General features: G+C 39.6%; 1 protein-coding gene across 1 annotated transcript; it reads right to left on the bottom strand.

Moving 5' to 3' along the window:
* Positions 1-845: 845 nt before the first annotated feature.
* On the bottom strand, positions 846-13,036 carry MMADHC (metabolism of cobalamin associated D). The gene is made up of 7 exons (XM_040561573.1): positions 12,769-13,036; positions 10,364-10,508; positions 9,912-10,129; positions 7,336-7,441; positions 6,568-6,698; positions 4,600-4,686; positions 846-3,215 (listed from the first exon to the last, which is right to left on the bottom strand). Exons 1-7 carry the CDS (start codon positions 12,775-12,777, stop codon positions 3,021-3,023), a joined length of 891 nt encoding a protein of 296 aa, XP_040417507.1. The 5' UTR covers positions 12,778-13,036; the 3' UTR covers positions 846-3,020.
* Positions 13,037-16,273: the final 3,237 nt, after the last annotated feature.

A 16,273-nucleotide genomic window follows, 5' to 3' on the forward strand; every position in this document is an offset into this window, starting at 1 on the left:
CGCTGAGTCTCAACTTCAGGAGCCTTCAGGTGGAAAGAGAAAGATCCTCATCACAGGATCACTTCTGCAGGAAACTGATCACTTCGTCTGAAAAGAACTGAAGACCTCGAGATATTTCCCTGCGCTCATTCAACTGACCAAGCATCATCATAATTCAGTCTGAGCTCAGATGCGTAGCGAGGGCTTTCGTCTTCCACAGGACAGAAACCCACCTCCGTCCAACTGCGAACCGGCCATTTCTCTCGGTATCTTGTCCTGGGTTCGACTTTTAGCCTGGTTAAAAATTTAGTTTTGAAATTTAAAATTAAAACCCTGTTCCTGCTACTGTCCTCAGCAGCGATGCCATCAGGTGTTTAGGACTACAACTCTGTAACTTCTCTCTTCACCTTTACTAGGAATTCTTTGAAAAAATTCTTTGAAAAGACCTTTAGCTCAGTTCCTCTTATGTTAAGGCCCCTAAGTGACAAATACTTCATCTCTAACGTTTCTTTAGCCTTTTGACTAATATGAATGATTTCTAGACTTGCAGCCTTTTAATTATATTCACTACGTATACTGATGTGCTTGCAAATCTAACTACACAGTCACAGTACTGCTCTTCTGATGCTCAGCATCACTTTTTTTTTAAATGAACTCATTCATTTTCTAGTAAATATGCCAGGCTTTTAGAAACTAATAGCCTCTCCAAATTAAGAACTTCCCCCAGAACATTAATCTTTGCTGAAGAGACAGATGTCACCTTACATGCAGCATCTCTTTTCATGTTTATTTCTTCAGCATAGAAAGGAACTCATTTTGTAACACTGATTATTTTTTTTAATTATCAGAAATACATTTAATCACACTGCATTCAAGAACTTTTATTTCATAACAGCAAGTTAATATACATTATAGCTCTTCTGCTGTGAAGGAAGTAGAACGGGAACAGTTCTAGCCTCTTTTGAGAGTTTCGACAAACTTGTAAGTACAAGAAAATGTTATTTAGAAAAATATCCCAAAATGCTACTTAGAAAAATACCCCAAGATGCTACTTCCCCTCGAATTCTGGCATGAAGTACTAGTAACAGCGATGTCAAGGCAAAAACTCCCAATGTCTTCAGCGAGATTTTTGCCTTGGGTTAGAACAATTTGAAAAGACACTGTTAAAAATTTTTTTTTTTTTTTAGTTCATACCCCGTGAAGTATCATGCTGGAAAACTACTGTCCCAAGTTTAATTTGGATAGCTGCCTGAAAGTCCACCCCGCTTTATAAAACATAGGAAAGGCAAGTCCAGCAAAGATACTTTAGGAAAAAAAAAAGAGACAGTATCGAAAGCCTTTGAGATACCTAAAATATATGTGAACCAGTTCACAGAATTTATTTTTCTAATATTTATTTCTCTACAGTTGTGTACACCTAGACACTAACCCTCTTTTTATCAAATGAGGTAATTGGCATTCCGCAAAACAATTGTGTTCCAATGGGTTTTGTACACAGAAGACACTCTGTAGCTTCTTGAGTATTTTTTCATCCTTTTGACAAGAATGAGATCAAAGAACAAAGAAACTTGTGCTCTGGAAATGCGGCAGATGCCACAAAAAGCAATAAACAATCTTGCCTCAACAGCCATACACTTTTCTCGGAATGTGTGCAGGTCAGAGCCAAAAGTGATGACAAGATGGCAAGACAAGCCCTGAACGGCTAGCCTAGCTATAGTGAATTAGAGGAGGCAGCACTCACTTCTCCAGCAGCGTCTTCCTCAACTGCACCTCTGTGACCTGGCGATCATTAACAAGGAAATATACAGGCACTTGTAAAAGGGTCTGGTTCCAAACCCATTAGAGCCAACAAAAAAAACGTTGGTGGTAACTGGCTTAGGCGCTGAGTAGGGAATAGAAGTAGCACACAAACCTAGAACAAATTTTAAATCTGTAATTGTTAATATTGGAAAAAGAAGTGAAAATCCCTAGCTACTTGAAAGGATGCTAAACCTCTCAAAGCAGCTTCTTGGCAGTCGTTATCCAGACAAAAGTTGCATTAAGTTTTGTCTGAGTCAAGACTGAAGGACTCCCATTGTTGCATAAACTGGCACAGCTACAGCTGTGGTGTATTACCAAACGGCCCTAAGAAGTGACTGCAGTGACATTAAAATCTAGTTAGCTAGTCTCTGTAGAGAAGCTGCTGAATTTTTGGAATTTTAGATACCCTTAATTTTCCTCACTACTCTTTCTGGTGTAACTTCAATTGACTTGATTGTTTCTATGCCACCTAAAGATATTTTAATCTTCCCCTTGAAATATTTTTACAATTGATGAAAATTAAAGTAACTCATCATAATTGCCCTTTACTCAGGCATTTCAAAATTCCACAGAGACAAATCTCAATTGCGTCCAAGAAAAAACAATGATGATATCCAAGCATTGCCCTATTACCTTTTTTCCATATCTATGTATTTAATGACCTATAAAAGTTACAAAAGTAACTCTAAACTACATTTACATATATAACACTGATAAAATAAAATCCCAAGCAACATGAAAACAAAAAACATTAAGAGATGACTGATTCTAGAGTAACTTATGACTTTTTACAGTCTCAGGATGTAGCAACCATGTGAACACTTCCCTCCTGAAGTATAACTTGTACAATTTTTGCCACTTACTGCAGTAAGTGGTGAAATTCCCAGGGAATTCAGCGGTATCAGGGTTTTTTAATGCAAAGAACACAGATTTGTCAGATATCAAAAGTCAGAACAGTTGATAATACTAAGAGAGGCTATGCGGATAGCTATATATGCATTCAAGTTAGTTTAAATTCATTCAGGATGAAGGAAACTCACAGCTTAAAATTCACGTGTCACATATAGGTATCTGATAAAATGTTGTCAAATAATATTCTAAGTCACATGTGATGAGCAAATATTCATGACTAAAATAAATAACAGATACTTTATTATCTAGGAATACTTCAGATTGTGGTATTCCTGACAATGCTTGTACAGAATCATCAAGTCAGAAGACGAGTGAAACCCTGACAGTTCCTAGTTTCCACTCAGTTTTCTCATGATAGGGCTGTCAGGTTCAGCGTTGGTGAAGATACTTCCTACGACGACGTGAGTACCCCAGATGTTATGACGAATAACTTTGCAGCAGCCGAGATCATCAACGGAGAATCCAAAGTGGCGGTAGCGTTCATCTGTTTCAAACAGTGTGTTGTTTGTGTAAGGTCCAAAAAACTAGGTGGAAAGAGAGAATTTCACTTAGTATTTCCAAGAACATTCCAGACTATAAGGGTTAACAGCCCAGTAACAACACATTCAAGCTTTAAAAATGTCACTATTACCCCTTTTCAAAACAAAGCCTAAGCCCAACAGTACCAGCTACATTTGTTGGCAGAAATTTTGTGAAGATTTGTTTGTGTGATCTACATGCAGAGCACCTCTGATTGTACTGGTAGCCCATATTTAGAGGTTTCCCCTTACTGCTGACAGAGGTCTGAGGGTGTATCGGCATGTCTGAATGTCCAATCAATCACGCATAAAAAAATAAATTAAATGCCTTGAAAAAGTAGAAGAATTTTTAAAAAAATATTTAGGACAGAAACCTCCTGTAAAATAGCAAAATTAAGATGTATCTTTTCAATGAGCCCCCTAAAAAGAAAATGCTTTCAATAGTAAAATGTTATATAACAATAACAGAAAACTTATTTCAGTTGCTTTACCTCAGAAGAGGAAGCTTCTGACAAAAGCCTACTGCTGCTGAGCAGGTTATGGGTAAGGATGTTGCTACCGAACTGGAGCCCAAAGACATTATCTTACTTTTATTAACCTGTCACTATTCTTTAAATGCATGGAATTCCCAGGGAAGCTTTTAAGTACTATAAACACCTTCAACGGCTTGTTTAGCTTATAAACAATCCCTGTTAAACCTATTTGCCTCTGATGACACAATAAATCACGGCCTTTCATGGTATTTTTAAATAAAAACCCCACTAAAATGAGCTTTGCCATGATTACGTTTAACTATGATATGGTTTTAACGATTCGTTCTCAGACAAAAATGCATGTGAACACATGTTTTAATAGAAATCCTCAGTGCTGTCTTGTAAATTTTAAGCCACTGTTGCATTTTACAGATGTCTTGGTAAGAAACTGTCAACTCTCCAGAGAACTGGAGTAATCTGGCAGTGAATGCCAATGCTGTTTAAACAGTACAAGCCATTCATTTTTTCTGCTTAACAAATATATAATTAACTAGCGCAAAGAGGTTTTTTAAAAAGCACCCATCTAGACAGATAGGTGTATGGACTACCAAAAGACCTTTGGAGGGCACAAGGCATCAACCATGTTACGATGAAGAATTTTTAGGCATCAAATTTCTAGTTACCTAAAATTCAACTTCATTGCTGAACGATGTTCTCAGAAGTGCCAACTGCAACAACAGCTGACACAGCGTATGAAGCGGCTGGGGGCCACTACCCTACCTTCTAAATTTAGGAAAGGGATTATCCTGTGGTAACAGCTTTGGATCAGTAAGAAAAAGTTGGATTTAACCCATATAGAAGAATACAAATACCACTGCTTGTTAGGACAACAGGGTTCCGCACAGCACGTAACTTACAGCCAGTCCTGAGGATGGATCAATGAAGTCCGCCCAATAGCCTTCAGAACAGATTGCATAGCAAATTTCCTTGGCACCATTAATGAACTTAAAGGGAAGAAAAAAAAGATATTAAAACTTCTTTTTGGAAAATATAAATAGATCGGAACGCATATAAAATTTTCCAAAAGTAACTTTCCGTAAATCTAAGACTTATCTGTTTTCCAGACAACAACAACAACAAAATCAGATTTAAAGCTGATGTCCCAACAAGGCACAAGAAAATTACATGACCTACAGATGACATAGCACATTTCTGCACAGATAAATAAGCGAGAACAGGAGATCTCAGTTATGTGTTTTTAATCGCGTAGATCGGCAGTTTTCAGCCTACATTAGGAAGGTAACAGGAATTCACAGAAAACTCCTGAAGAAGTCTGCAAATGTGAATGAGAACCTTCCCCCCCCAAAAAGCTTGAGATAGGCATTGATTCTAAAACCATCTATGCACTGAATTGATGTAGCTCCCTTGAAACATGAAGGAATTGCCCTACTCTCATGAAAAAGAAAACTAACTTCACATTAAGTTTACACTCTATTTACTTTCAATTAGATAAAATTGGACTGTTTTCAGGAATTAGCGTCCTGAGCAGTTCAAGGTACAAAGATTATTATGTTTATTACGACGGTAAGGCTGAATGGTCCCAAATAAGGGAAGTTTATCCTTTACAGCAATCAGTTCTGTATTTTGAAGTTTGCTGGCTCTGAAGATCAACTATCTTCCAACTCTGAGTCACAAATGTAAGCAAGCCATCTGAAGGCATCATTTAAGGCATTACATTTCTGGTACAACACTGAATCAAAAGATGCAGTGTAACAGCTCCACAGCAACCTCTTAGAGTGATATTAATAAATGCTTTAGATTAACCACTGTAAACACTTAGATTGACTGTAAATAACCCTCACTACTTCAGCACAAGCCTCTCACATTAAATTAGTATTTTTAATGTTACTTCTAACCATTTATGAAGCAAACAAACGGACCATTTTCTGGTGAGTTTGCTGTTAGTAACCTTTAGGCTGGGAGGTTACAGCTAACATCCTAACACCCCTACAATGACTATATTAGACTTGACAGGGAGGTGCACAAGGAAGAAAGATGCCAATTAACATATAATTAGACCAGATTACAATGCCAAAGACCAACAGACCATAAATAATTCAAAGAGAAGAACACACTAAAATGAAGGGAATTTTAATTTGCGTGTAATTTTCATGTTGATCCTTCAGACTGCCTCTTCCTTTTCTGTGGTGACCCTTACACTGCTTTATACAGACCACGTCGGCACTTTCCAAGGTTGAAAAGGACAGTAGCAGACTTATTTTCAAACATAAATCTGACCCTCACTGCACAGATGATAATCCCATAGGATAATTTTTACTGATTTTAGAAAAACTACTATACATAAAGCCGTTGTATTTTAAGGTATGAAGAAAAACCCACCAGCAGTGGTGAACATCGACACCTGCTGGAGCAGTCAAAACTCTGAAGAATGAGAGAAAACTATTTTCGGAGAGACCTCTAGTGGCAAGAGAGGACAGAGAGCACAAGGCCGGTTAGCATGCAGTTATCACTGATACCCAGATCATATCTGTTATCAGAAGGTGAGGATGCACTCACTGACAGAGCACATGCTGGAATTTTAATTACATCACAGAAAAACACAGAGCAACAAAATCCTACAAAACAAATTGTACTGAAGGTGAAATAAGGCAAGAAAATACTTGCTGCCCTTTAGATGCAACAGGAGAACAGCCTTTAATAAAAATGACAAAGCTGGAAAAAGTTGTCTCCATTTCGTCAGAAAGAGAACACAGCACTAGCTCAAACATGCAATACAGAATATTACTGCCAGAACTAGAAATGGTCTGAATATACAAATCAGATTGATCACCAAAGATAAGCTGATGCTCACGTCAGCTACTTACGTTTTCTAAGAGCATTTCTCTCTCATCTTCTACTTCTTGACTCCATGCAGTCATATCATTTTTAGTCTTCTGGGTAACTGTTAACACCGTTAAACGGCTGGCATTCACTTCTGGAAACATTAACTCGAAGTCTAAAGAAAAGGCAACCAGCAGTTTATGATCTCTCTTACTTTATTTAGGACTTTTCAGTTTTAGACAAATTATCAACCCTACTTTTAAGCTTTCGTTTCATTTAAATAGGAGATGTGTGTTTTTCACCTCAGATGTGCAAACAGCACACTGTTTTGATGCTGACATTGTTTTTGCGGTAAGGCCCTGTTAAAGGTCACTTATTAAAGTTTTCACTTGAATTTAATTTCACTCATTATCTTTTAGAACAGAAAGAAAAATACAAAACCAGTGCCTTCAGGAGTAATATGATTTCAATTCACTCTTTTACTAAGAAGTAGTGCCAAAACACTTGATTTTGTCGCAATTTGGTTTTTAGGTAATGAATCATTTCCAAAGTTTCTTGACCCTGTAGAAGCAGGTAGAAGTCACTCCCCAACCCAGCTGATCTTAAATTTAATGGCACTGAATTTTATATGAAATGCAAAGTATTGTCAACAGCAAAATTTCAGTCTTCGTTTTATAATGTTTTTCTTTTGTAAAATACTGACTTTGGATTACCTTATTCCATTATACATTCTGTCAATTTTACCAGAGCCTTTATTTACATACTTTACTTTTTTAAAAAATACATTTTTTACCTGTCAAGAAAATACATACCTTTTTGTAACAGTTCAGGACAAGCTTGTACTGCACATTCTACCTTTGCATTTTCAAAGTATGTTTCAGCGTTATTTATTTGCTGTTTCTGTGGAACATCAGCACCCTGAGAAAAATGAAAATTTTAACTTTCCTATTAATACACAACAGGAATAACAATGCACACCAGAGTGTAATTTTGCAACTCTATGTCCACTGATACACCCAAGTAGTTAGGCAGAAAGTTGGTTTGCTGTGACTTAAAGCTTGTTTTTCAAATACTGAAATTAGAACAGATACATATAACCTATTACTTACACAGAAATTTAAACTTTAACTGTGTTATCCAAAGGCTTAACCAATAGAGAATTTTTGAAAAACACCCCTTTGAAATAATGGCCTGAAAGTATTCAATCCAACGACAACTGATAGATTACAGACGTACACATGTTCCCTAAACTGGAATAAAACAGCTCTATAGCTCTGAACTGCCAGTAATTTCAGCTTTAGCAGCCTAAAAATCAGCAGCATTTTCCAATAAAACTATTTTTATTCTCTACAGTTTAGTTCTACAGTTTCTTAAAAAAAAAACAAACAAACAAACAAAAAAACCACAGAGATTCTTGCATGTATGTTACAAATCCAGCACTGTTAAGTCAGATGTATAACATTTAAGCTTACAATGTTACAGTGTCCTTAACAGGGAAGTTAAAACAGCTGCCTCCTTTGGCATATCAACTGCCACGTAACATTGGCGCAGAATGCCTAAATACAGCTTTTCTAACTTTAACTTTGCCATAATTTACAAGGAGTTTCTCTTAAGACTGAAATTACAATGTAGAGTACATTGTGTCCTATCTAACACACATTTGTATCTCCAAGTTCTCCCTAGAGAAAACTATTACACTGAACGCAAAGCATAGTTTGCATTTCTGTTCTAGAATTTAAAATCAAGAATAGTAGCAAAAAAAACCCCACAAAAATCATGTAGACAAACAACAGATATTAACTGCACTTTCAGTACATGTTTCCACATGTACCTTGCATTATACCTGCAGAAGTCAGCTCAGCTGGTACTTTAAGCCTCCCAAATCATGCAGCGATGCTGGTGCACCCTTCCTGTTCTTCCTAATCACAGGATGCTTCTCTTACTAAGAAAGGTACGGCGATGGTTGACTCTGATTTGTCTGCCGTTCCCATTCCATCCAGCTAATATCCACCTACACAGTACATCCACTTACCACGCATGCCATCAGCAAGAGACGATGGCCATTTTCCTAAGATGAACACCTCTTCTCATACTAATGACCTGGTAGGTTCATTTATTCTGCTCGCATCAACTAATTTATCACTCTGAGGTATAGAGAGGCCAGAGGGGTTTGCCATTCCTCTGCCTGCTTCAAGGAGAGGTGCCTGAGCTTCAGTGGCACTGAGCTATTCTCCTACTTGCTGCAGGAACATGTGGCATCAGCTAATACGAGGGCCTCCTGCCATCGCCCAAATCTGGGTCTTCTCCAGAAGTGACCGGTTCAGAGTTTTCACTAGCTAAATGCTGTCCATGGATTCCTGAACAGCACTAGTATTAAACAGAGCTGATTCTTGTTAACTGCCCTCTGAGTACCAGTTGCAAACCCCCCCCTCTGCTCTTTCCAGTTTCTCCATTCAATTTGGAGCAGCAGCAGCTGCACTGAGAGCTTTATTATACAAGCAATCTTTCTAGAAAGCAGATGTGCATTCAGCACACCTGGTTTGCATTAAAGACAAGACTAGTACTTTTTTTCGTCTTTTGACCAAAGTTATGATCCACAAAAGCTGAAAACAATTCTGTGAGCTCACCAGAAACTTGTTTTCTAAACACTTTGGAATACAATATTACACTTACGAAAAACACTACACAGCATTTTTACAGCAGAGATTTATTAGCTGACTTCTGATGTCTGAGCACGTCACAAACTCAGAGACAGGAAAGTTGAATCAGCAGCTAGTAGCAATAAACATTTGTTGAAACACTCTGACCATGCAAGTCAAGCTAGCAATTAGCAAGCTGCCTGTTGTTAATAAAGCATCTGACTCCCTGCGAGTTCTGTAATTGCCAAAATGCATTCTCATTTTGAGACGTGAGGTTGAGCTGTGCTGGTCTGCTTCTCACATCTGAATTCAGTGGTAGTCAGAACTAAACAGGCAGGTCTAAGGACACTGCCCAAACTATGCAAGCCCAGATCCATTAAATGAAATGTTGAAGTTAAGAAACTGCCAGTCCTATTTGATAAGAGGTGTTGGGACTTGTTAAACAGTACATTTTGAACCTGAAGTTTTCTTTTCACACATCTATATAAGTCATTACTAAAATACTATTTCACTAAGCACTACTTAAACATACAGTTAAAAAGAAAAAAAGAAGTATTTCAGGGTTTGTTTTTCCTAAAAGAAAAAAAAAATCAGCCAGGTTCTATGCAATCTCCCCCTCACCCTACCTGACACTCATCTTTAAACACCATCTAGATCATCATCATTATCTTTTTTTCAGGCGGAAGAGAGAATAATTACATTTCTTCCGGGCAAGAAGTATCAGCCTCACAGAGGAAGCCTGTTCTTACCTGAAATTCATTTATGTATTGTGCCATTACAAATTCATGCCTTTCACTTGGTGAAGGCTCTGCTAATATATCAGGCAGAGGTTTTGAAACTTGGCTTTTCTTCTGAGAAGCAGTCCCATTTAGGTGACAGTCAAACCCAATATTACCAGGCAACTGGAATCTCTGGTCTTGAGGACCAAACGGACCCATTACTTCATCTGGCCATACAGTTCTTGGACCTGTAAAAGTCAAGGCCTTGCTTTAGTCATCACATTATTTAACAAGAAAAAAAAAAAAGACAAAAAACCTCTCCCATTCAAATATCTGTATTTCATCACAATCATATATAACCAAGGCAACCACAACACAGAAGTGTCCTGCAAAAAAACACACTTCAGAATTCCCAGTTTTATATGGGGTGGACAGTTCTGACAGCACATGAATTCAAAGAAAATGAATTTGCTTTTTCTTACATAAATCAGGAGGTGTAGCAGCAACATGAGGCTCATCTGAGCCAGAGGAACCTGCTGTAGAAAAAGCCTTGGGATTTACAACTCTTTTGACTAAGGAATAAAACCCTGGTAGGTAGGTGACCAATCTTGCTCTGTTACAGAGCACCTGAGAAGACAAAAACAAAAGCAAGTATTATATACTGCTAGCAAAATTACTAGTTTAAGTACAGTTTTGTAGATCACAAGAGAAAACCTCACTCCACAATTAAAACTGTAATTTATCATCACTTATTTTTGTAAAATCAGTATTTAAGAACACATTATTATCATTTTTACATTAGTAATAGTATTCTAAGTAAAGGAAAAGCCTTAAAAGCACTTAGTGATAGGCCTCCTCACTTTAGGAAAATAAAACTTAAAAGTTTAAATAGTACCACTGAGACCCCGTAACCTAAATTAGGTTATACATGTGAAAAAATTATGCATTGTTTCCATGATTACCACAATTCAATCATGTCATTCATTATCAGAAATACTGTTAAGTGCTGATATCCAAAACCTCTGCCCTAAAACTAGCCCGAACACTAGTTAACCTGTAGTCCCACTTCCTAGAAGACTTTAGGGAGACACAGGAGAGCATCCCTACAGATACATCTTGCAGCTTTCATCTAGAAGCACACATACATATGTGCATATACACTTTTCTTCACCAGCAGAGTATGCATACCAACAGCTCTGAGCCATACAGGGGGACATGCATACCAAAACAGGTGGGTATGGTAATTTCTGCTTCTGTATTTTGCTCTTGAAATCCATAAATATTTAACACGTGCAAAACTTCAGCTAGTACAACCAACGTTATTTAGATTTGCAAACTCAGCACATTCACATATTTATAAACAAGTACTGCAAACAGATCAGATCAGTACCCTGGGCAAGCTGCCAATAAGCCACAAAACCTTTATGAACACTACGGTCTCGGAATACACCAGAAAAATCTGCTTCACGCCACAGAACTCTGCTGTCAACATAACTTTCAATTGCTGAAGATGACTCTATCAGAAGCTGATTCAGCCACGCAGCAAACGATGCAATGCTATCTCCCTGAGCATGCAAATGGTCTCAGCAAAGGGCTCCAAAGAGCTACTGGCTCCTCACCACAAGGATTAACTCTGAAGCCTGATGATGGCGTGCATCTCGAACAGCAGCACGAGCAACTGTCACTGATCTTTTTTTTTTTTTTTTTTCCCGAAAAAAAAAAAAAAAAACAAACCATCCCGGTCACCCAATTAAACAGAATGGTATAATCTATTTTTTATGCTTTAAAAACAGACGGGTTACTTTCATGACACAGTTCCACACACGTAACAAAAGTAACCCGTCATACACCCAAAAGGTAAAGCACAATTTAAGAGATCTTAAATCTACAAAACACACATTCCTGGAAAACATAACCCCTCCCCGCTATAGTCAATGTGTTTTCATAAAACTTCATCTCCCAACGAGAGAAAGAAATTATTTTGAGAAACTGAAACAATGGGTTCTTCCTTAAATACTGTATTCTTGATCATATAGGAGTTTATCCATGTGTTTACCACTAAGTATGTAACCAAAAAGCTTATTTCCAAAAAAGTAAGAAAACTGTACTACTCACACGTTTAGATAAAGACTCTATTCAAACTACCAGGATCTAAGCCAATAAATACCTGCTTCTTCCATACTACCTCTACACAAACGTACAGTGTTTGATACATCTTACTAACATCACGATGACTCAAACACGTTAACACACAATTAATTTACTAACATTATCAAGTTTTTACAGTTAAGGTCTTAAGCTGTCTAGGTCTAAAACAGCAGGTTTAAAAGATTCGTGTAACAAAAACAAACCCTGCTGATTCCACTTGAACCTTTTCCCTACCATGTAAAAGCACTACTGAAATAAGTTATTGTGAAACAATCGCATATATTAAAGTATACACAGATTAAAGTATACAGGAATAATTATCGATGACACATAATCACAAGAGATACATTTTTTCCTTATCAACAGGTTCATTTAAGGTGGAGATGTTACCATTATTTATCGATACGTTGATTTAGCTCACTACTGCAAATATTTACATACCTGGCGTCACCCCAGTAAAAAATCCCGCTGAGACCAAAGAACATTCCCGTCTCGGTGACAAAACAAACTAGATCAGTAAAGTATGTTTTATGTTTCAGTCTGAAAGCACCCCAGTGAACTTAAAGGCTTCACCTTAACACATGACACGCTTCGGGCGCTTAGAGGGGAGAAGGATGACACTCCCGACGACCTCTTCCAGAGAATTTTTCTTTTTTTTTTTTTAAAGGCTGCTTTAAAGGGGGTGAGGAAGACAGGGGCGCCCCCGTTCCGCCCTCAGCCGCCGAGGGGGGTTGCTCACCTTGGCCATCGCCGCCGCCCGGCTGCCCCGGCCCCCGGCCCGGCTCCCCCTGCAAGAGAAGCGAACGCAGCGGCCCTGAGGCGCCCGGCCCGGCCCCGCTCCGCTCCCCCCTCGGGGCCGCCCCCCGCTGCCCTGACGGCGGCCTCCCGCGGCGACGCCCGCTCGTCCCAGGCACACGGCGGCGGGGACCGAGGGGGACCGAGGGGGACCGGAGACCGAGAGGGACCAGGAACCGCCCGGCTCCGCTCCGCTCTTCCTACAAAATGGCGGCCGCCGCCGCCCCGCGGAGCTCCCCCTCAGCCGCCTCCCCGCCCGCCGCCAGGCCCGGCGAGTTGCTCCGCCGGCACGTCGATCAGATTGCTTGGGGCCGGCCGGGGCGGTGGCGGCGGGGCTCTCCTCAGGGCGGCCGCCGCCATGTTGTCCCCTCAGAGCCCGCCGCCTTTCTCTGCCTCCCTCCCGCCCGGTGTGCTGCGGCCGCCACCAGTCTCGGGCACCCCTGGGCGCAGCGCCCTGCCGTGGGGTCCCTCACGGGCCGGGGGAGCCGGGGCCGGCTGCGGGGGGCGGCGCAGTGCCCGCCCGGGGCGCCAGGGGTCAGCAGCGCAGCGTGCGCTCGGAGGGCCGTTAAGTGTGGCAGAGGGAGAGGCGGTGTTACCGGGGGGAATAAACCGGGAGGCTTCCATCTCCCCACAGGCCATTAGGTGCCTTAAAAGTCAGTTAGAACTGGGAGGAAAAATGCCATTTCTGCTGACAAAACAAGTCCTCGAAGGACGATCCGTAGCTTCCTTTAATAACTTCAATAAACCTTCCTTCAACAGACCAAAGTTTGTGTTTATTTTTTCCCTCACTTCATCTTTGTGAACTGCCTTTTCTCCCTAGTCCTAGGTTTTTGGGATCTGCAGTGGCATGAGCTTGCAAGCAAGTCTTCACTTAAAATAAACTTTTACATTACAAACCGTATTTGTGCTGAGGTAATTCCCTGGTTTAAAGTCTTAATTTTTTATTTACGTACTTGCTGCTACATGAAATTAATTAACTGCAGAAGTTACTAGCACATACTGGCAGCCCTGCAGTGCAACAAGCTGTGTTTGGGGTCACGGCCTTGTTGCTCCCAGAGAAAAACAGAAACTCAGAGATAGTTAATATTTATTATTTCATGCCTACTGACTATATGTATTCTATTCGGTAGGTAAATCGCTATCCACAGAATCTGTGTTGAACATAAACACGACATTAGTGTGACTCAGTTAGGGTGCTGATCCCAAAGCCATCTCTACACACATTACAAATGCCTATGTTCCCTCTCCATTCACAGAATCAGGCTGGTTTTCTTTCACATCTTCAAAATGTTTTATACTTTCACAGCTCTATGACCTTGGTTCAAATTGGCATCCTTTCCTTTTTAAGTCTCACCTGGAACATGCAGTGTTTGTCCTCTCTGGCCTGAGATGCGTCTGTAAGAAGGATCATCTTAGGTCCTTCTTTTTAATCTTTTTCCTTTCCTTTTTTTTTTTTTTTTTTTCATGCTTATTCCACATCCAAACACTTTGTCCATCATACCATATCTACCAGTTGGAGTTGGACTCAATGATCCAATGGGTCCCTTCCAACTTGGGATATTCTATGATCCTATACCAACTCCACAATTGCTTGTATCTGCGTCTTTCCAGCTTTTCTAAGAAAGCTCTAATGCTCAATTTTCTAATTTGGAGGCTGGAATAGCCTTCCAGAGGCACTGTACTGAACAACCTCATTGTCTTTGTCTACAAGTTCACTCTGTTTTGTTTGCCTAGCACGGCGATCACCCTCTGTGTCTTACCTTCTCGTAAATCTTGGCAAGAATGGAAAGGGGAAAGGAGAAAGCTTTGTAGCTAGCTTAAGACTCAGCATTTTGTTTTCAGGTAGCTTTTTTATCCCTTTTCCAATAATGTGATTTAATTTAGATCATGAGTTCTTTGAGGCAAAAACCTCCCTACTTGCATACGCGGAAACTGCTGTGCATACTAATGGAACAATTTAAATGCTGAATTAAAAATGTCAGGGGAGATGTGCCCCAAACCAAATCTTTAAAGCTAGTATAAAAGAGCTGTATTGCTGTTTGCTTCTGCAGTAGAGGGGAAACACACAAGCCATGTTGGAATACTAGGATTAAGATCCTTCTTTCTTATTTTTTGCCACTTCTTTGCTGTCTGTTCAAAGCAGTGATGTTGGTTAAGGAAAGAAAAATGTAATCTCTTGCCTTCAAAATAAAAAAGATTGGGTGTTCAAATCCCTCAGTGAATGTGCAGCTTAATTTACTTTCATTATAAAACATATTTCTGGGCAATTTTGATTTTGCTTTGCTGCTGGGTTGTTGGTGTAAACCAATTCTAAAGGCTGGAATACATAAATAATAAAAATAACGAAATTATTTTCGATGTTGATAGTAATAATATTCAGCCCTACAATGTTCTTACTTCAATAAATTTCTGCTCATTTTATTAGGAGCAAGACAAAATTCCTGTATTCAGTTCTAAACAATATGATACATTAGATAAATGCAATGTCACAATTTTCATTTTTGGATTTTTTTCATGAGAACATTTGCTCACTAGTGCTTGCTACTCAACTATTTTATTAATTTAATGCTAGCACACTTAGTTCCCATTTGCTTTTAAATTAAATATTCATGTTGAATCTCAACTTCAGTAAAAAAAGGCTAGAGAAATGCAACTTTAACTCTTTGCAGAATGCAATTTATTTCCTTTAATAGGAAAGTACTCTGGATTACATTCAGTCTATATTGACTTGTCCTTAAGCAATCCCAATTTATCCTCTCTCCAGGGTTAGCACTTCAAGATACTCAAATCAATCAATGAGTTATCAACCCCTGAAGTTTGTGGCCTGAATTCATAAACATTAATTTCAATAAAGTTTCTACCTCTATTCAAAGGAGACTGCAAAATCAAATGATCCAATTACAGATTTATCAAATATTAATCATTAAAATCTTCCAGATCTTTCTGGTGCCAACATTCTTCTCCCCTGATGTCGGGAAAGTAATTAGCAGCTGGCTTTGACTAAATTCTTCCCTCAGAGATCACTTTTCTCAGTTTGGGAGAGAGAAAGGAATACACACGGGATGGTGTGTAATTCCTCATTTAAAAATCTTTCCTGGAAAATACGTGTAGGTTCAGTTAACTGAAATTATACTTTCCATGAAGACAGAAGAAACTCGGTCTCTGTCCAGCAACCTGTAGTGATTTTAACGTTGAAACCCGCAGTGCACAACCTGGCTGTCCCCATTGAGTTACTGGATGCTCTTTTTCCTTACCAGGCGCCTGTCTGGTGTCAGTGGCTTCCTCTCAGCGGTTCGAACAGGATGCGGCGCAGGAAGGAGTCTGAGCAGCTGCAGCAGCACCAGAGCAGGAGGGACGTGGAGGGGAGCCTTCCCAGCCACCACTCCCCTCTGCCCCGAAACCCAGCTCCAAGCCCCAGTTGCTGTTCTCCTTCAGCATCTCCAGACTTG

This window comes from Cygnus olor, chromosome 6 (genome assembly GCF_009769625.2).
Source record: "Cygnus olor isolate bCygOlo1 chromosome 6, bCygOlo1.pri.v2, whole genome shotgun sequence".
In the NCBI taxonomy this organism is placed as follows: domain Eukaryota; kingdom Metazoa; phylum Chordata; class Aves; order Anseriformes; family Anatidae; genus Cygnus; species Cygnus olor.

Coding starts and splice junctions, on each gene's coding strand:
- MMADHC (XM_040561573.1), bottom strand. Junction 10,130..10,363: donor TGCTACACCTCCTGATTTAT/GTAAGAAAAAGC, acceptor TGACTTTTACAG/GTCCAAGAACTGTATGGCCA. Junction 6,699..7,335: donor TCCTGAACTGTTACAAAAAG/GTATGTATTTTC, acceptor CCTTTTCTTTAG/ACTTCGAGTTAATGTTTCCA.